This window comes from Leptosomus discolor, chromosome 1 (assembly GCF_034619465.1).
Source record: "Leptosomus discolor isolate bLepDis1 chromosome 1, bLepDis1.hap2, whole genome shotgun sequence".
Classification (NCBI taxonomy): Eukaryota; Metazoa; Chordata; class Aves; order Leptosomiformes; family Leptosomidae; genus Leptosomus; species Leptosomus discolor.
Genome location: NC_141391.1, coordinates 68,703,972 through 68,724,507, shown reverse-complemented (window position 1 = coordinate 68,724,507; position 20,536 = coordinate 68,703,972). Strand labels below are relative to the sequence as shown.

General features: G+C 38.6%; 1 protein-coding gene across 1 annotated transcript in view; it reads left to right on the top strand.

Annotated features, from left to right (window-relative positions):
* The window catches only part of CCDC138 (coiled-coil domain containing 138), a 39,883-nt gene that overhangs the window by 1,450 nt on the left and 17,897 nt on the right, over positions 1-20,536 (top strand). The window contains exons 2-12 of the mRNA XM_086481782.1: positions 1,078-1,138; positions 1,858-1,936; positions 2,652-2,767; positions 6,625-6,809; positions 7,865-8,023; positions 11,438-11,557; positions 13,009-13,086; positions 13,167-13,277; positions 15,586-15,750; positions 16,508-16,624; positions 17,740-17,932. Of these exons, the coding sequence (XP_086337908.1) occupies positions 1,078-1,138; positions 1,858-1,936; positions 2,652-2,767; positions 6,625-6,809; positions 7,865-8,023; positions 11,438-11,557; positions 13,009-13,086; positions 13,167-13,277; positions 15,586-15,750; positions 16,508-16,624; positions 17,740-17,932 (1,384 nt within the window). The remainder of the gene's footprint in view (positions 1-1,077; positions 1,139-1,857; positions 1,937-2,651; positions 2,768-6,624; positions 6,810-7,864; positions 8,024-11,437; positions 11,558-13,008; positions 13,087-13,166; positions 13,278-15,585; positions 15,751-16,507; positions 16,625-17,739; positions 17,933-20,536) is intronic.

The following is a 20,536-nucleotide window of genomic DNA, read 5'->3' as shown; positions in this document are numbered from 1 at the left end:
AGTGTGTCCAGGGGATAACAGTCCTGAAGTGTTCAAACTCATGCTGCAAGGGAAATAATATGTTGTAAAAATACCCACGAGCAGCCAAAGACTGGGAGATTGGAAGCTGGGTTTGAGCTAGACACATAGTTGGATTGAGAGATCGAGTTGGGCCTGGGAATCCTCAAATGAATGCAGAAACCAGCCTTTTTTTCTGAGGAAGTGTGACTTGCCATTTTAGGATCAGGAACCATCCCAAATATGAAGTGAAGATTTGAGTCCTTTAGCAGCTAAAATCTGGATGTACCTGCCCTTAGTTCCTCCAGAAGGATTTGCGACTTGGGTAGCATTTTGTGGTGCTCTAGGTGCTATGTTTTGGGAGAATATTCTGCTTTGAATTACAGAACTGTTCTTTAAAGAAAAATCATTTTCAGAAGTTAACTTTATAAAACTTCACTGAGACTTTAAAGTGTAATGCTTGCAAGGAAGGAAATGCTAGATTTGTTTGTGCTGTTTGTTATTTCATTAAAAAGCAGTATTTAAGTACAAAAAAATACAGCAATTGATCACTTCATTCAGAGCATAGCAGAGAGGTGCAGTGAAACATGACTAAGATCACGAGAGCTGCTTTGAGTCTGATCTTTTCTAATGTACATTTAATTGATTTTGCTTGTAGCCTAATACTTCTGTCATTCGGTTTTTTAGTATGTAGTTACAAGTTAGTAGGAAAAAGCAGAGCAGGAAACTTTGACATGAAAAGTAAATATCAAGACAGATGGCACTGTTTCCATGATTACGTAATCCTACTTTTATGCCTTTATGTTACTGTCTTCGTAGTGTCTTAGAGTCTCTCAAATATTTTAACGTATAACACTATGAATATTTCATTATTAGACCGTGGGGAATATGTTTGCCTCTTTATATCAATATGAGGGCCATTTACATTTATATATTGAAAAACCCCACTTCTCTTTTCAAAGTCAGTAGTTTGTAGTAGGAGTTCTGTCACAAGGCGTTGTAATTCTTAAACAGTAAGTTGTGACATACGCTTCCCCTGACAATTCTGACTGTATTACAGTGGTTTTGGCTTTCTTGTAGGTGTTCCTTTCAGGAGTGTCGCATACCGAATACAAAAGCGGAAGCTCTCTAGTATACAAAGGTAATAGCAAACAATGGTGCTTTGATGTCTTTTTCAGGGAAAAAAATTACTAAAACTGTAGCATTCCTAAAGTTATTTTAAGTAGTTTTGTATTGTCTCATTTTAAATGAATAGACATTCTTGATCAGGGGGTTGTGATATCTGGGAGCCTGCCTGGGAGTGTCAACGTTGACATAAAGAGCACGAAGGATGTTTTAGCGCAATGGTTCCCAACCTGTTTGTGTTTGAGTTCTGCTGGAAGTAGTTGGTAGCAGTCCACCTCACAATGCATACATTTGGCTTTAATTTAAAGAGAGAGAGAGAGAGAGAGATACATACATTTAATATTTAGAATGTCTTTGGGCTTCTTGAGAAGCACACTTTGCTGGTGCACATGGACAGCAGGGTAAAGCAGTGTATTTATCAGATTTCAGTTATAGAAAAGCTAGCATATGAAGGCAAGCCATAACTTCAGAAAGACAAAGCTGGTTTGAAAACAAAATTATTCTTCCTATAGTTTAATCTATTATATTTCTTCATTAATTTGTCAGGCTGCATCAGTGGGTTTTTTTATTCTTAACGTACGTGATTACATGACAAACGTTTCTAATAAGCCCTTCTCGATTTCTTAATGTCAGCTTCTCAAATGCAAAATAAAATTGTTACTCTTTTATATATTCCAGGTGACGTGGACAGCTCACTGGAAAATACTACTATTTCTTTATCCAAATGTTCTTTAGAGTCAGAATTTACTGAAAGTGGAAAAGAGAACAGCATCAGCTCTGGTGATTTCCTACAAAGTTTTAAGGACTGGGATTGGTACGACGTGTTTTCTCTTCAGCTCTCCTTTATCGTTTATTACCTCTCATAGTCCAGATAAACCATGAGTAGACATTATGTTTGGATTGCACAGATCCAAAAGCTATTTTAAGGCTCTCGTTAAGTAAAGAACTGTTTGTGGCCGATGAATGAAATAATGTGAGTGCTGCTTTTGATGAGAAGTATTGTCTTGCTCACTTTCTAATCTAATCTGTTTATGTTGGAGTTGCTAATGGGATACAGGGATGATACAAACTGAACTAGGTGATATAAGCTGGACTAGGAGGAAAGCAAACAGCTCAGGCTGATGAACAGCTTTATGTTCATTTAGAGATAATTTGATTCCAAAAGCCAAGAAGTCTCTTTTCAGGGCTACTTTACACCAAATATGAAAAAAAAAAACCAAAACAAACATTAAAAACTGGATTTGTATTTTTAGATTTCCTGGAATGTGGTGGCTGGGGTGAGAGAAGAGTGCTGGTTTTACCTGCATGAAAATTCTAGTTATTGTTACTACTTTTATTATTAATTGTTGTGGTTAAAATCTTGCAAGTAATAATGCCTTCCATCCAAATGATTCAACTCTGCTATTTGTTATCAGTCAAATATAAAAATCTTCGGTTGAGCAATGTTTAGTTGTTATACAGACTTCTCTCAATGCTCTACATGTAGCATGTTAGGGACTGAGTAATTTCAGATTATTGCTTTTTTGTAGTTTTGATGATGAGCAAGATTCTTTTTGTGATTCAAGTGGCCTAGAAATGGAAGAAAAGACCATTAATTGCTCTGAAATTGATGGAGTTCAAAATACAGCTATATACATGGAAACAGGTAATAATACTGAATTTTAAATACTGTAACAACTCTATGTGGAGTATAACATGTAAGTTAAAAAACTTTATAGTAAATGTATTTCTGTTTGGTTCAGAAATTCAATAATCAGATAAAATTTATTTTAATTGGGGGATTTAACCTTTTGTGTAAGGGTGAGTAACTCCTTTAGAATAAGTTTAGGAGGTCCAGACATACCTGGTGCAATACTAACATACATTTTCAAAGGAAAAGTCAACTTCTTATGAAACTGGTTGTCAGATGACTTTATAATATAAATGAAGAAGCAGGGTGCATTTGGGGGTTTGGTTTATTTTGTTTTAAGTAGCTGGCTGCATTAACAAACACCTCAACTCTCTTAAGTCAGGTGTCTTTTGTCAGTTTAAGGACGGAAAACTGGCGATGGGTAGAGAGAGTTATTTGTTGTTCAGTTAACTCAGGACATTGTAACTAAAAGATTGTAGTAGGGACCAGCTGGCATTCATTCACTGCAAATGTTTGAAAATGCTGCTGCAGTTGGAGAATTTTGTGAATCAAGTGTAGCTCTGTCTCTTATGGAGAGTTTTAAGTTTCGAAGAACGTTGATGTATTCTTTTGGAAGTGTGGAGACAGCCAGCTGGCCAACCAACCCCAAAGTGGCTAAAAGGAATCTCAGAAGCCAGGCAGAACAGATCAATGGAACTGTAACAGACTCTCACCAGGAGTTGTATTAAATGGGTGGGGAGAGTATAAGAACAGCTTTCTGAAAACACATTCTTTCTGAAAAGAAGAAAAGAATTTAATTGCACCGGGAAAAGTACATAGTTTACAGTACTTGGCTTCTAAGGCAAAATAAATACAAACCTCTGATAAATATCACACACATTTGTTTCAGATATGACTACTTTTTTTCTGGTTTCTTTTCCCTTTTTTTTAATGTTTCTGTTATGATTTGTGTGGCATTGTACTAGTTATGCTCTCCTGCCTTACCCCTGGAGCAGACACACTGGCAGAGCGACAGGTTTGGTTTGTTGTCCTGCTCCAGCTGTGATGGGCCGTCAACCACAGGGCTGCTTAATGATACCACCATAGCCCTGATTACATCATTTGCTTATCTAGTAACCTTCTTCCTGTTTCTTGATGCTCCTTCTCATTGTCTTTCTTTTCCCTCCCCTAATTGCCTGCCAAATAAACAACCTGTCCTTAATTACCTTTTCCTCATTGGCCTGAGTTTTGCTACATCTGTACCTGTTGTGGTTTAACCCCCACAGGCAGCTTGGCCCCATGCAGCTGCTTGCTCACTCTCCCCACCCAGTAGGGAGGGAGAGAATCAGAAAGGTAAAAGTGAGAAAACTCATGGGTTGAGATAAAGACACTTTAACAGGTAAAGCAAAAGCTGCATGTGCAAGGAAGGCAGAACAAGGAATTCATCCACCGCTGCCCATCGGCAGGCAGGTGTTCAGCCATCTCCAGGACAGCAGGGCTCCATCACAGCAACGGTTACTGGGGAAGACAAGTACCATATCTCTGAAAGCCCTACCTTTCCTCCCTCTTCCCCCAGCTTTATATGCTGAGCACAACGTCATATGGTCTGGGATTTCCCTCTGATCAGTTGGGGTCAGCTGTCCTGGCTGTGTCCCTTTCCAGCTTCTTGTGCTCCTCCAGCCTGCTCGCTGGTGGGGTGGGGTGAGAAACAGAAAAGGCCTTGACGCTGTGTAAGCCCTGCTCAGCAATAGCTAGAACGTATCTGTATTATCAACACTGTTTTGCTCACAAATCCAAAACAGCACCGTATGAGATACTACGAAGAAAATCAACTCTGTCGCAGCCAAAACCAGCACCATACCCAAAATGGTATTTCTGATACTGTCACCTAGGTAATCTTGGCCTGATGTGGTACCTGGGTGCAGTTGGCCTTGCAAGATGTCTCTCCCCGAAAGATCCCCATTATCTGTGAATTTTGGCTGTTTGGGTATTTGTGAAATCCAGCTGTTCCTCACTGTGCTGTCTGCAACTTTCATCAGCTTCTTACACTGTAATCTCTCATGTCTACCAGTTTCTCATATCATATCCAGTAGTTTCTTAAGTCTTATTCTGTTAACTTAGATGTCAGGCCAAGGTCTAGTCAGCAGTGAATCACCTGCCTGAAGCCCTTACAAAAATAATAGGAGATTTTGACTATATGTGATTCAGTCTGTGCATAGGTTTCATACAGATATCTATGGGATTTCTGTATTGAAGTGGAGAGCATAGTTCTGCTTATAAAACTCCATTGATCACTGATCAATTCAAACAAGTAATGAACCCAGCTTTGAGCAATTCTCTGTAATTCTTTAGGAGATTACTTTCTCATTCTGATACCTCTTGCTCTATACTTGTCACTCTAAATGCCTAAAGTAAGTTTTTGCTGTTTTGGAACAAAGATCGTGTAATTTTCCTTGCCATTGTGACACCCATCTACAAGAAGGACTGGAAGGAGGATCCAGGGAACTACAGGCCCGTCAGCCTGACCTCGGTGCTGGGGAAGGTTATGGAGCGGTTCACCTTGAGGGCGCTCACATGGCAGGTGCAGGACATCCAGGGACTCAGGCCCAGCCAGCATGGGTTCATGAAGGGCAGGTCCTGCTTAACCAACCTGATCTCCTTCTATGACCAGGTGACCTGCCAGGTCGATGAGGGGAAGGCTGTGGATGTCATCTACCTGGACTTTAGTAAAGCCTTTGACACCGTCTCCCACACCATTCTCCTAGGAAAGCTGGTGGCTCGTGGCCTAGACCGGGAGCACTCTAAGCTGGGTAAAAAACTGGCTGGACAGCCGAGCACAGAGAGTTGTGGTGAATGGAGTTAAATCCAGCTGGTGGCCGGTCACAAGTGGTGTCCCCCAGGGCTCAGGATTGGGGCCAGTCTTGTTTAACATCTTTATTGATGATCTGGATGAGGGGTTGAGTGCTCCTTCAGTGAGTTGCAGATGACACTAAATTGAGTGGGAGTGTTGATCTGCTCGAGGGTAGGAAGGCTCTGCAGAGGGACCTGGACAGGCTGGATCGATGGGCTGAGGTCACTTGTATGAGGTTCAACAAGTCCAAGTGCCGGGTCCTGCACTTGGGTCACCACAACCCCACGCAGCGCTACAGGCTTGGGAGTGAGTGGCTGGAAAGCTGCCCGGCGGAAAAGGGCCTGGGGGTGCTGGTTGACAGCCAGCTGAACATGAGCCGGCAGTGTGCCCAGGTGGCCGAGAAGGCCAACAGCCTCCTGGCCTGTGTCAGACATAGTGTGGCCAGCAGGAGTAGGGAGGTGATGGTGCCCCTGTACTGGGGACTGGTGAGGCCGCACCTCAAATCCTGTGTGCGGTTTTGGGCCCCTCACTACAGGAAAGACATTGAGGTGCTGGAGCGTGTCCAGAGAAGGGCAACGGAGCTGGTGAGGGGTCTGGAGAACAGGTCTTGTGAGGAGCAGCTGAGGGACCTGGGGTTGTTTAGTCTGGAGAAGAGGAGGCTGAGGGGAGACCTTATCGCTCTCTACAACTACCTGAAAGGAGGCTGTAGTGAGGTGGGGGTCAGTCTCTTCTCCCAAGTAACAAGTGATAGACAAAATGGCCTCAAGTTGTGCCAGGAGAGTTTTAGATTAGATATTAGGAAAAATTCCTTTACTGAAAGAGTGCTCAAGCATTGGAACAGGCTGCCCAGGGAAGTGCTGGAGTCGCCACTCCTGGAGGTTTTCAGAAAACATGTAGATGGTTTAGTGGGCATAGTGGTGTTGGGTCAGCGGTTGGACTGGATGATCTTAGAGGTCTCTTCCAACCTTAATGATTCTATGATTCTGTGATTATTTATCTAGGACTAATTTTTTAATGTAAAACTGTGTTTTCCTTTCCATAGGCAACACCTCACCATCCCATTTGTCTGCAAATACACCAGAAAATAGTGACCAAAATATTACCCATGATTTGGTAAAGAACATTGTGAGTGGAACTGATGCTCAAGCATGCAATAGTCAAGGCTCAATACCGCCTCACATCAATCAAATTTATGATGAATTGTTTGTCATACATCAGAAGCTCCAGGTAGGAACTGGAATCACCTTAAAAATTTTGTTGACTAATGCTATGATTCTTGCTTTTGACAGAGAATTCAGGAATTACTGATATACTAAATCACTATTACGTATATACTAAAACGTACTTATATTAAAACTATTACTTATTACTATTACTTATACTAATCACAATTACTTATATACTGAAACTCTGTCACCATCTGCCTCTTCCCCTAAATTAATTCACTGTTTTTGTAGTGATGGTTTTACTGGCACAGTGGGTAGATGAGATAAAATTCAGCCTGAGGGAGTTTGAACACAGTGCTTCTACATCCGAGAGTGTCTTGTGACACACTGTGGGCATGGAACCTGCGACCATTGTTTCTCCTGAGAGCATCTGAAACTGTTCTCCTGACTCTTGGCATTCCAGAGCTCTTGCTTTCATCGCCTCCTGTGGAAATCTCTGCCTTATCTTTGCTTTTGTGGTGCTGGAGGATCCCAACAGTTCATCCCCTAGCAGGCCTCGGCCACTAACAGAAGGAAGTCCTATGTGGTTTTATTCTGTAATAGCTCCCATGCTCCTGCTAGATTCCCTGCCAGGACTGTCTTTTGCACCATAGGAGATAAAAATTTTGTATCTCTTTTTCCTCACCACTCTTTCAGGGATGTTTCCCACTAATTGAAGAAACATTGTAGTAGTCTATTGTTCAGCATAGACAGTCACATCAGACTCTGTTTTGTCTTACAGTTAATACCATTATCCAAAGGTTTTGGAAGCAAAAACCCAAGTTTAGTTGTCTGGGTTTATGCCTGAACAACCACGTAGAGTTGAATTTGGTATTTTGGGAGGGCGAGCCATCCTGACACACACTGAAGTCATTTGGGTTAATGTGTGCGGACACTGAACACAGATGGCCATCAGGATACTTCTAATTAGTAAGCTATTGTGTAACACACTATAATTTAAAAAAAAAAAAAAAAAAAAAGTGAGGCATATCTCTGGGAAAGAAAATTCAAATTCAGTATAAGTTGTGACATGAGTTCTAAAGCTGTTTCAACTTTTTTTTTGTTTTATTGATACAGAGAGAAAGTTCAGCACAGCAGGAGTATGCTCTGCAACTCCAGAAACGAGAGCATTTTCTAACAGAGAGAGAAGCATTGCTTTTTAGACGTGAAGCGGCTTTGGCTAAAATAAGAGGTGTTGAGGAAGAAGTTCACACGAAATTTGGAATTATGAAAGAGGTGCAGTAATGTATTTAATGATGTTTATTGCTCTACATGCCATTTAACTTGTTTATAGTTATCTTAAGCCATCACGTGTTTGCTGGATATAAAGCTTATTTCTTTAAAGTGCTTGAAATCCCTGAATGAAAGGTTTATGTAAAAAGTACCGAACAATATTGTTAGGGTTTTGGTATGACTTCGGTTTCAGAATGGTGCATTTACTTGTCTGACATGTAGCTACATTTTATGTTACAATTTAGAAAAGAAGGTAACTTGTTGCTAAAATAGCAAAAACTCTGTGACCAGTATGAGAGAAAAATTACGGTCTATCTGTAATTGTATGTAACTTAAATGACTGTCTTTGCATTAGCTGTAGTTGAAGTAGATTTCCTTGGCAAGGCTTTAAGACACAGTGAGATCTTATGATATAACAGCTATTGCAGGGTATATTAGCAAAAAAAACCCTCAAAAAAGTTCAAAGAGAGAAAAGATCAACCTAAATTGGGGGTGGGAGTAAATCAAATGGTATGATTTTGCTATGAGAAGACGTAGTAATTAACAACACTGTTCTTGTGAGTGTTTGCTATTGAATTTAGGTCTTGTGAAAAGTTTTGGTTATTACTCAGAAGGTCACCAAGAGAAGTCCTTAAATATGTGTACTTTGTGTCAAAACCATAAGCTGGGAAATTAAATTTCTTTGAAGTGTGCAGATGGATTACACTGTTGAGGGAGGATAGACTACATGTTAAAAAGGGGAAAAGGTCGTCAGAGGAGCAGGACCTCAACATTTGAACAGAGAAGGAATAGGTTAAGGTTGTTAATTTAGGTGTTTCAAGTCTTATGACCTTATAAGAATGTTACAGCATTTGGAGAAATGGCTGATGAAAACACAGGAAAAATTAGTGATTATCATGGAAATCTGTGGAGGTCAAATGGAGTATTAGAAGACTAAAAAAAGGTGGTGCCTTTCTTTTCAAAAAGGAGAGTTGTGCAGCCATCGACTTAACGTCAGTTCTCTAAATAAAGAAATAAATAGATGCTGAAACAAGCTATGAATAAACCACGGGAAGCACAATGCAGAATACAATGCAATAAATAACTACGAGTGTATTTTAACCACAAATTGTCAAATCAGTCTCATTTCCACTACAGCAAGGTAACAGGCATTGCTAATCAGGAGTAGTAGTTATATATATATGTCTGGACTTAATTAGAATTTTTTTGTACAGTTTTGTGTGTCATTTTCATAATGATATTAGGAAAGTAGAACATAAATGTAATGCAGTTGGTGTAAAGCTGCAGTGAGACAGTAGTTCACAGTAAAGTTGAAGGATTGTACATAGTGAATTCTGGAGTATCTTTGCAGTATTATTCTGTATTTTCAATAAGAAGTTTGATGGTGAGAAAAAGCACATTCATTAAATTTGAAGAAAATAGCAAGTGAGGGGGAATTTCAAGCATGCTGAACAGGAACACTGGGATTAAAATTGATCTTGACAAATTGAAGATATGGTAGATCTGAAAAAAACAGCATACTATTCAGAAGGCTTGAGTGTGCACTGTTGCATTTGAAGAGAAATATCAGCTACAGAAATAAAAGATGATGAGTGGGTGCATGGATTAAACATGCAGGGTGAGTTGAGGGTGAATGTACCAATCTTCAGGTACATGAAAGGCTGCAACAGAGGAAGAAACTAACGTTTTTTTCATGTCCGTGATAGAAGTAGTAGTAGTAAGGGAAAATTAGCTTAAATATGAGGAAAAACTAGATCCGTCAAAAATATCTAAGCCTACGAACACGTTGATTGGCAAGACTGCAGTGTTTCCAATATTGGAAGACTTAAGAACAGACTAGGCAAACATCTAGCAGGAGTGAAATGGTATAGCTGGTTATGATATGGATGACACCGTCTGATTTGATTATGGAAGTGGATGGCTTAGACATCCTGGCATCACCTACAACCCTATGGCTTAACAACTGAATTGGTTCTGCTTACCTTTTAGATTAATTTTTCTCTACTGATTCTTCCTAGAGGACCTATTGAACTTCAGATAAAGCTCTTAACTGTGTATGTAGAAAATGGAAGTGAAGCTTCCTATGTGATGTGATAGGATGCGCTCAACTATAAGTTGGAAGTGTCTGCATGTTTATTGGTATGAAAAGGGGATCTGTCATTTCATACAAGTGAGAGAAAGCAGCCCTAAGTTACGCCATGGGAGGTTTAGATTGGACATGAGGAAAAATTTCTTCACGGAAGGGGTTGTCAGGCATTGGAACAGACTGCCCAGGGAAGTGGTTGAGTCACTATCCCTGAAGGTGTTTAAAAGACGTGTAGATGTGGCACTTAGGGACATGGTTTAGTGGTGGGCTTGGCAGTGCTAGGTTAACAGTTGGACTCGATGATCTTAAAGGTGTTTTTCAACCTAAACGATTGTATGATTCTGTGTCTTCTTAGGCAAGTATGAGTAGGTGCTGTCCACAGCTGTTCTGATCCTGTTGACTGAAGAAGAGTGGTGTTTGAGGAAAAGAGGAATTGTAGATGGTTTTCCTGTAGAGCTGGAATGGAAATTACTGAGCTTCCAAGAAGAAATAGAGAGAAGGATCTCTTCAGGGCTTATGTCCTTTAAAATTCTGCTGTGCTTTATTTTTGTCAGCACATGTAGGAAGAGACGATATGACTGGAAATGGAAAAGCAGAGAATGGGTGGGTGAATGAGTGAAGAAGAATAGTGAATTAATGTAAGGGGAGAAATGAACAGTAGTGATTATCTGTAGCTAGAATACGTTCTATGTAAAATAAAACTTTGCTGTTTTATCAAATCTGAGGTGCTTAAAGTGATGCACTGGTGTCCAGAGAAGATTAAATTTAAAGTAAGAGTCAGGGGAAAGAGATGAATGGCGGTGGATATGCGGGCTGTGGTTAACAATTCATATGCTTGTGCTGTAAACCAGAGCACAAGGCGTAGGGTTAGTTTCTTGCTCTGCGTGATTCAGAGTGAGCAAAGCCAGAAAAACTAGTTGGAACCTCAAAAGCTGATGCAAAACAGAATCACAATTTTTTTTGTAATTGTATGGAAGAATAAGCTGTAAATAAAAGCTCTGTCATTGATTTTAGTTCACAAACGTTTCCTATGCCTGACTTGTTTGAGAAATGTACATATTGATATAATCTGTTTTGGGTAGAATCTGAAAAGAATAAGAGCAATAGGCTGTGCACCTTGCTCTCAATTTCTTTGTAGCTTCTTCTTAATATATGGTGTGGATGTTGTTTTTCTCACTACTGGTCGAATGTGCAAATTTGACCATGCAGAATTACAAAGTTGATCTTTGAAAGTTTGTCCTATTATTTTAACACTAAAGTGGAACTTAGCTTAGAATTGTTTCTAAAATAGTCTCTTGTAAATCATGTTTTTAAATTTGATATTTCTGTAGCAGCACAAGGCAGAAATTCAACAGCTGACAGAAGCCTTGAGAGAAATAACAAAAGAAAATAGGAGGCTGAAGTCATCATTTGACACCTTGAAGGAAATGAATGACTCTTTAAGAAAACAGGTAAAATTATTTATTTCCCGTTATCAATAAATTTACAAGTTACAGTCAACAATTTTAAATATTTGAATGGCTTAAGTTTGCAAAATTGCTGATTGGTTTGCTTCTATAAGACAAGGATTGTATGGATGACTGGAAGTACTTTCTGCACCTTTTTCTATTGCTTGAAATTTAGCCTCTCTGATCTTTTACAGTATTAAAAACAGTTGGACTTATTCCTGTGACCTACTAGCAACAAGTAATTGTTAGGAAGGACAAAGCCGTGTCCTCTGAAGCAAATTGAGAGTGGATGGAGAGAAAGTATTTTATAACATAATAGAATCCACCCTGTACTGAATTGCTATGCTGATTCTATTAAATAAAATTTTTAAAAACATTTTAAAAAATTAAGTTGAAAAGTATTTCTGACTTCATGTTCAGTATTTTGTGAATGTTAATTAAGGCAGTATTTGCTCAGTTCTTAAACTGAGACTGTGGTTCATAGTAATACAGAGAGTAAGAATTTTCATCTCACTTGTCTGTTAAGTCTGACCTAAAATGCTGACACAAATTGCTGTCTAAACTATTTGGCCATTGTTTATTTATTGAATTAATTACAGTTCTGATAGTCTGAGTACAATAAAAATCTACATCAGAGCCTTATTCGTTCTCTTAGAGAAGGTCTGACCTCACTCCTAGAATGGTGATGGGTCTGGTGCAACCCTCTGTCTCTTTATTTCCCCTCACTAAAAAATCTTTGCGTTTCCGTGCAGGCTGAGGGCTTCTGTGGTAATTGTGCTGTTCAGTTGTCGTATGCATAGAGCATGTTTCTTATATTTAAATGGAGGTTGCAGTTTCCCCCATCTTTTCTCACAGAGTAAACTGGTTTTGTAGTGTGGTCAGTAACTGTTTCATTCTGCAGAGAATAAAGCTTGCACCCTCCCCATTAACAAGACTATTGGACCGTTCCTGAAATGTGCTCTGTTTTTATGGCACTGCTTCATGAAAAATAATCAAATGTTTGGTGCCTGTATATCTAGATTGGCATTATAGTGCTTGTCCTTCCCCTGCAAACTGAAAGGTTGGGCTGCAGGTCAGCAAAGAGCTCCTGCTGTCTTATTTATCCTGGAACAGGTTGCCCAGAGAGGATGATGGAGTCTTCCGCCTTTGGAGATATTCCACAGCTGTCTGGACATGGTCCTGGACAACTGGCTCTTGGTGGCCCTGCTTGAGCAGGGGGTTGGATCAGATGATGTCCAGAGGTGCCTGCCAACCTCAACCAGTCTGTGATTCTGTGATTTGCTGAGGAGGTCGATGATGGATTTGTTTCTATCACTTTACATGCTCAGAAGAAAACACTTGAACTTAAATAATTTAGCCGCTCAGCAACCACATTGAATTATTTCAATGTGATTATTAAGTCAAGAAGTGAGTTTTGAATTTACAGATACTTTAATATTTTCTGATTCTTTCAGTTAAGTGGTGTAACTGAGCTGAACAAGAAGTTGGAAGGTCAAGCAAGAAAAGTACAAGCTCGTTTAGAGAATCTGCAAGTAAGGTTTTTTTCTTACATGTACCTGCTTCCTTTATAGGTAACGGGTGAAATATAATTCATTGTTACATTTTGTTGTAGAGGAAGCACGAATTTTTAATGGTACAGAAGTCTAAAGGTGTATGTCGAGTGGTGCCACAAAGTAAACCTGTCAAGCAGGAAAAAGTGATGGCAACATCAAAAATTGCTAAGGTAAGAATTGGGCAAAATGGGAGATTCATTCAAAAGACGTTAAGCAGTGGAACATTCTCTGTGTATCTGCTAGAAATTAGAAAATGTAACTTCAAATTCTATTTTATGAGTGAATTAGTTAGAGTGAGAAAAGATACAGATAATATTGGGGAAAAACAAAGGCATATTCCCTGCTCACTGCAGGGGGGTTGGACTAGATGACCTCTAAAGGTCCCTTCCAACCCAAACGATTCTGTGATTCTAAAACAGTTAACAAAGGATTAAGCTTGTTGCTAAAAGTAAGTCTGTTGGATTTCATATTGTGTATGTATGTAGTATATCTATATATTTTTATTTATATGGTATGTTTTCCTTTCACATCATCTTCCATCTGTCAATTAAAATTATGACCTGCTTACACTGGTTTCTTTCGCTGTGTCAGAGCAAATCTGAAACTCATTCTGGTTACTGCTACAGTACAGCACTGTTCTTATGAATAACACCAGCTAAAACGTAGTCAGTTAGAAGTATCACATAAACAATTTTAATTTTCTAAGCCTGTGGTTGTACTACTGTTATTTTTTTGACATACAGTCTTTAAAGAGGGAAAGAGAACAAACACAGTGTTCGTACACAGTTCCAAAATGATCACCTTGTTTTCCTTAAAATATCTTCTTACATCACTTAATGAAATGCTTTCTGTCTCTGTGATGTTCCATTTAGTAGCAAGTCTTCTGGTAGTATTCTTCTACTGTCTCCCAGCTGGTAATGATTTTCTCCAGCTAGAGGCTAAAGTGTGAAATGGGAAAGAGATATTCACACCATCCTACTTAATTAATCTACATCAGATGCCTTAAAACTATGCAGTCTATATATAGCCAACATATTTCTCTGTTTACTTAGGTTTTAGTGTATTTTGGTTGCAAGTGAAATATAAACAGTATCAGCAGTTATAGTTCTGAGTAGAGGAAAACAGTTATCTGAAGGTAGATACGAGAAAACTTTTGAAGTCTTTAGAGTCTTTTGTTCATGCAGCCTGTCTTCAGATACCTCTGTATATCTTTCGTAGAGTATTTCATTGCAGTGTTGTACAGGGATGGAATGACAATTTCCTGAAGTCTTTGTTCTTTTTCTAACAACAGTAGTTACCCAGTTAAATTTTAACAACGGCAGATTGTATGAAATAAAGCAAAGGAGGGCTAGTGCATTGAAGTAAGAATTTCCAGATGGAAAGGACATTAAAGTTTTGCTTCCTCCTATAATTAATTTGGCCAGAATTATAAAGCAGAGTGATTCTGTATGCAAAAATCTTTTCCCAGGCCTTTTATAACTGTTTGTCTAAGCACAAAATAAATTATGTGCGTATTTTTTCACATCCAGAAACCATTACAAATAGTACCTGTTCTGTGGTGGGGAGGGAAGTGTGAGAGAGAGAGACAGAGAGAGAAACGATCCAGGGTTCTTTCTGGACCTCTGTAAGAAAGGCCTGACAACAAATGGCTTAATGAAACAGCTGTTCTAATAAGACAGAGTAAGAGGAGGAATATAGTGAGTAGATACTACGTCCCTTCAGATGCTGGGAACCTTACATTTGTGCAGCATCAGATGGAGCCCGGCTGGATTTTTCCCAGAGCCCACTGAGCAGGTCCTGTCCATGGAGAGAAGCTCCTCCTTTTTGGCCATTCAAGATATTAGATAATTTTCTTACAAGAAAACAATTCTATTCATGAAGGACGTTCACAGGAGAACTTCTTGTTGCCCTTTAGGCAAAAGCAAGGCCAGGCAGGAGGCGTGATCGCCAGTACCAAGTGGGAGCTGCCTGCAGGCTGCTGTTAGAGGGAGCTGGCTGAGCTTATCCTGCGGCCACGCACAGGGTGGGCAGTTGACTGATCTGTGCAGCACAGCACAGGCTGCGCCTGCTCATGTTAACTGTGATGTGGGTCTCCGAGTCCTTGATGTACAGTGGTCTCCTGGTCAGGATCGCCACCTTCCAGCCTTTGGTCCACAAACAGTTTACCTTTCCCAGAGATACTGTAAGTTACAGGTTTTATTAATAACATACAGGCTTCTCAAACCCTAGGTACAAGGTTCAACACAGCATTCATGGCCTGTTCAAGATCACTGTTTCCTTGAATATAACATTTTCCACAGGCTCCCAATACAGTAACTTGCCTCCCAGATTTTATCAGGCGTATACTCATCACCCTTTAAATTATGCATAATATTTTAAAACTAATGTACTGTCATATATTTCGGTGTGTTACTATTTTGGCTTAGAGAAATCATTAAATTGAAAGCTGAAATACCTGATGTTGTGGGTGTGTTACAGCTACCATTGAATTCACAAGTTTATGAGCTCTTAACTTTTCTTATGGATTGGATCTCAGACCAGCACCTTAGCAAAATAAAAATACAAGAAGAAACAGAGGACGGTCATACACTTCTGGTTACCCAGACCTCCAAAAAAGCCTGCACCCAGGAAATGTGTATGAAGGTAAAGGGGTTTGGGTTGTTTGCTTGTGTTAATAAGGGGTTTTTTTAATTGTTTTGAGAATATAACAAGTCAGTGTGTTTATTACATGCTTTGGATACAGTAATTAAAACAAAACCACTATTAATAAGTCAATATTCATTCTGGCAATGAGATACAATAGATATTTGTAATTTGTAAAGCATACAGATAGTTTTTAAGGAAAAGTGTGGTGTTCGGTCTCAACTTTCAGCATTTTATTTCAAGTCACTTCTTTCAGTTGAAAATTTGCCTTATGTTTTATGTGTGATACTGTATATAATTCCTTTTTTCTAAGGAGATGAACATGTCTAATCTAAAATATTTTTGTGCCTGTATTAGATACTAAAGTTTCAAACTATGACTGATGAAAGGTGAGACTATGCTATACTTTTAACAGTTTTATTGTTTTCTGTCTGGGGATACCAAGGTTTGGAAATCAGTGACGTGTTCAGAAAACGTTCTTTTACTGGTTTTCTTGATTATATTTAAGATTTGTAGCCATTGGGGTTGAGCTCACATGATGTATCTCCACTTTTGCATGTAAACCTCCATAAAATTTAAAATCTGTGTATGCCTATAATTGTATTACCTGTACTGGATCTGCCCAGTGAGTATTTGCATATGTTATCTATTAAACTCCAAGAGAAAGTTGGGAGTTTTGTCTGATTTTCAGTTATGGTTAACTTATACAGGAGTTTCATATAACTGCAAGTAATTTTATTTGTGTATATTTTTACAGCTTTTGCCTATAGCTACTGAGCAACTCCAGTGGATGCCATTTGTGAATCCTAAACTACACATGCCTGTGATTAAATTTATTTACTGGTCTATAAGACAGCTAGACACTGATATTCAGGTAAAACAGGTAGTGCTCTTGCATTATGTTTTTTTTAAAGCTAAATTCACAGAAGATATTAATAGATTTTGTGTTTTAAATACATATGAGAAGTGGATGTTTTCAAGTAGTGTATATACAAAAGAAACTCTGCTGTCTTTGCAAAGCAGAAATACATAGCGCTTACCACAGATAGATAGCAAATGAAAAAAATTAATTACTTTTCAGGTTAATTTTAAATTTTGCATTGCGTATCTGAACATAGTTTTCATAAGTATGTGATCTCTGTTGTGGTGTTTAAGTGTCTCAAATTATATTTTTACGTATGCATTTACAAAACTTTTGCACTAGAAAACGTAATATTTGTAGGTTCACTTTATGCATGAGATTTGTTGAAATTGGTGGAAATGTGTGGCAAAGCAGGGAAGGAATTTTGATTTTTCTGTTCTCTGCTCAGTGTCTAACCATGAGACGTTACTTACTCCCTTTGACTAGACTGCTGTAGGAAAATATTTAGCAGTATAATATAAAGACAGTGGCTGTACTGTAAAGAGTCAGTATAGTGCATAGTGCTGACAATAGTGCTTTTGCTAAAGCAAAAGGTAGGAAACTTTGTAAATGCCTTGAGTTTAAATTCAGTAGAATAGTAAGCTGTTGTTTTTAGTGGTAATAAGAAACTGTATTTTAAGTTAGCATATTGTGAAGTTTGATTCTGAAGTAGTATTTCTGTATAGTTTATGATGAAAAGTCTAATAGATCTTACTTGTACAGTGTTCTTAAGGTTTCTGTTTAGACTTTGATTCTGTAAATGCTTTTACAGGATGTAACTTCAGGCAGCCTTACAGAATAGAGTTGACTCGTTCTGGAACAGAGGCAACTTAAATAATGTCAGCATATCAGCAGCCCTCACTAACTAGTCTGTTTGTGAAATATGTGTTGATAAGGCGCCGTGATAATGTTGTTCGACTGCTTTTGGAACACAAAGTAGTATCTCCTATGCAGATTATATTCCAATATGTGCTCAAACCATTTGCTATTTAATATTTAGTCGCTAGGGGAACATACGTATCTCTGTACAGTACACAGGATTTTAATGTGTTTTAACATTTACACTAACTGTGCGTTGTTTGAAACAGCATGCAACAATGAAATCAACAATGAGGAGACTTGGTGAAGATATTTTCAAAGGCATTGCAAGTAAGGGAAACCCACATAGTGATTCTGAACAGTCTACAGGGAGTAAATCAAAATCGACAGCTTTCTTTAGGAGTCCCTGTATGCCTTTGAGGTTTCTGTCAACTTTAATTGTGCTTAAAACAGTGACACAAGGTAAATTCTGGGTTTTTTATATTTATTTATTTCAGTCATGTCCATGGACAAAAAACCATTTCAGTGATACTGTAGAGTCTATTATGCTTTTAGTGAAAAATGTTTTTACTTGAGTTTTAAGACCTTGTGAAGCAAAATATACTGGAAGCAGGTATGAATCTTGTTATTACTCATGTTGGAATTTATGTGTTCCTTTTAATATGATCGCTTCTCATCAGACAAATCAACATTTCTGAAGAAGGGGAAAAGAGATGTTGGTAATTCTGTCAAATTGTCACTACAGTAGTGATTGGATTGCCAAGATCTTTACTGCATAGGACGGCACAGCTGGTTGCTCTTTTATAAACTGAAATAAATGGCAGATTTTGCACAGCTCTAGAATTTCACTGTCCTGTTTAGGTTGCTACTAGGTTGTTTACCTGTCCCCTGAAAGGCTGATCAGCTGCAGTCTCAAGTGTGTCTTTTCTGACATAGTTAGTTACAACTTCGCTGCATTTGTCTTTATAGATAAACCTGATGTTCATAGGTATTTCTGCTGCATCTGTGTCACATAGAGAAAGCCACTTGTGTAGTGGATTGTAATTGTTAGACTGAATTGTGATACGGTGTATGTCCTGAAATTGCTTTGTCCCTTGGCTGAAGTTGAGTATATGTATATAGTTCATACTCCAGCCCTTACCTGTCTGCTGCTCCCCACTTCTCCTGCCAAGTCTGGCACTGCAAATGGCTATCCATAAAACACTGTCAACATTGAAAAATGCCACTCTATGAAATTGTCAGCTCTTGATATGATTGTCCATTTGCATTTCGCTGTTATATACACTCATTTACAAAGACACCATGTTCTGTTTACGTAAAAATGTTTCAGACTTCAAAGCCACTTGTCTAACATGAAGAGCTGTTTTTTTACCCAAAACTTTCCAAAATTCCCATGTTGATGCAGTATAGTCACGTACTTTGTTAACAAGGCAAAAGCAAACAAGGTCATATCAAGAGACAACACAGCTCTGAAAATAGTGACTTCTGCTTCAGATCGTGACAGGTTACTCCACTTGTGCAGTTTTCAAGATGCTGTGGCAAATCTTCTCAGTGGGGCCTTCTTTGAAAACAGATATGATCTGAAAGGACTAAAACATTTTCTTTAAAGTGATGACAAAAATGGACTGTTTCTTGTGAGCTCTGAGTGTTGAGCACACTATAAGAAGAGGCACAAACTCAGATTTTTAATGCTTTCCTTTTAACATAGAGGTTGGTGTACACTTTCCTGTCAGAACCCAGAGAAGAAAAACCTTCAATCAATCTGATTTATAGAGATATTTAAAAATTAACTTAGAGATTACCTGTGGTCATTTAAACAAATTCTTACCTATTTCTAATTTTTATATGACATCTTTGAAAACTTCAACAGTAGCACATAATCTGAATTGTGCTTGAAGGTTCTTAATTCGTAAATCTGCAGATTTGACAAGTAATCAAAAGAATGTCTTATTTTGACTTCTATTATTAGCTTTCTCTTTTGATTTAATTGTTTTAATTCAATAATGGCTTCGATGATTGCTGTGAAGCAATTTTGTTCACCTATGCAAAAGGAGTCCATCAGTATAAAAGCAGCAGAGTTGATAGGTCCCCTCTGAATCCCAAATGCAATATAATTGCCACATATCAAGTTGAGCTTCTGACTATATAAAGGCTTGATTTTTTGAGTATTTATTTCTTTGGAAAAAAAAGAAAAAACCAAATATCCTTTTAAACAATACAGTCCAGACAGCCTTCAATGCCCGTTAGGGGATTGTTGTATCTGAAACAGCTGCATCATTTTCAGCTCACACTTCTGCCTTTTGTTAACCAAAAAGAATCAGGGGGCTTGTGTAAGCGGGCATCACAGGGTGAATGACTTCCCTTTCATGGAGAGTTTTTTTCCATTTCCACTTTTTTCTCAGGATCCTCCCACCTTTCACTAGCAGATATGTATAATAGTAGTGTAAAGTGGAATTCTGTACTTAAAACCTAGGTATTTTGTGTTGGCAATGAAATAGAGGAAGTTGGGTCTTCCCTGCCTCATGGGAGAGGGAGAAGGCAAAGGTTTCGAAGTAGACACTACGATTTAACAAGAATCAGGTTGTGCCTGGACAGGGTGAGAAAAAACTGTTGAAAATATATCTCAAAGAATAGAGTAACTGTTCTCTCGGCTGAATTGTTAACTCCTGCCTTCAGTTATGAAGCCTTTTCTCTCTTCACGGAAAATAGGGAACAAGAGGTGTTGCAGATCCTTTTTATGGAAGTCAGGCAGAAAACACTAATTATATACCATTAAAAGCAGGTGCAGGAGGTGATTACTGCCTACCTGCAGCGACTTAGGAGTGCTGCGGAGCTGCATAACTGGGATTTTCTGCAAGAATAAATTTTACAAGGATAGCATAAGAATTAATGTATCTGTAACCCTTTTCCAGCTCTTTGTGATACTAGCCACTTATTTTTGCCTTTTCAAAGGCGTTTTAAAAACACAGATCATTTCGATAGCAGATAATTATTCAGTGGGGTTACAACTGAGCAATGTAAACGTATCTTGGGCAGGAGAGTTGGTCTAAATTCCAGCCTCAATTA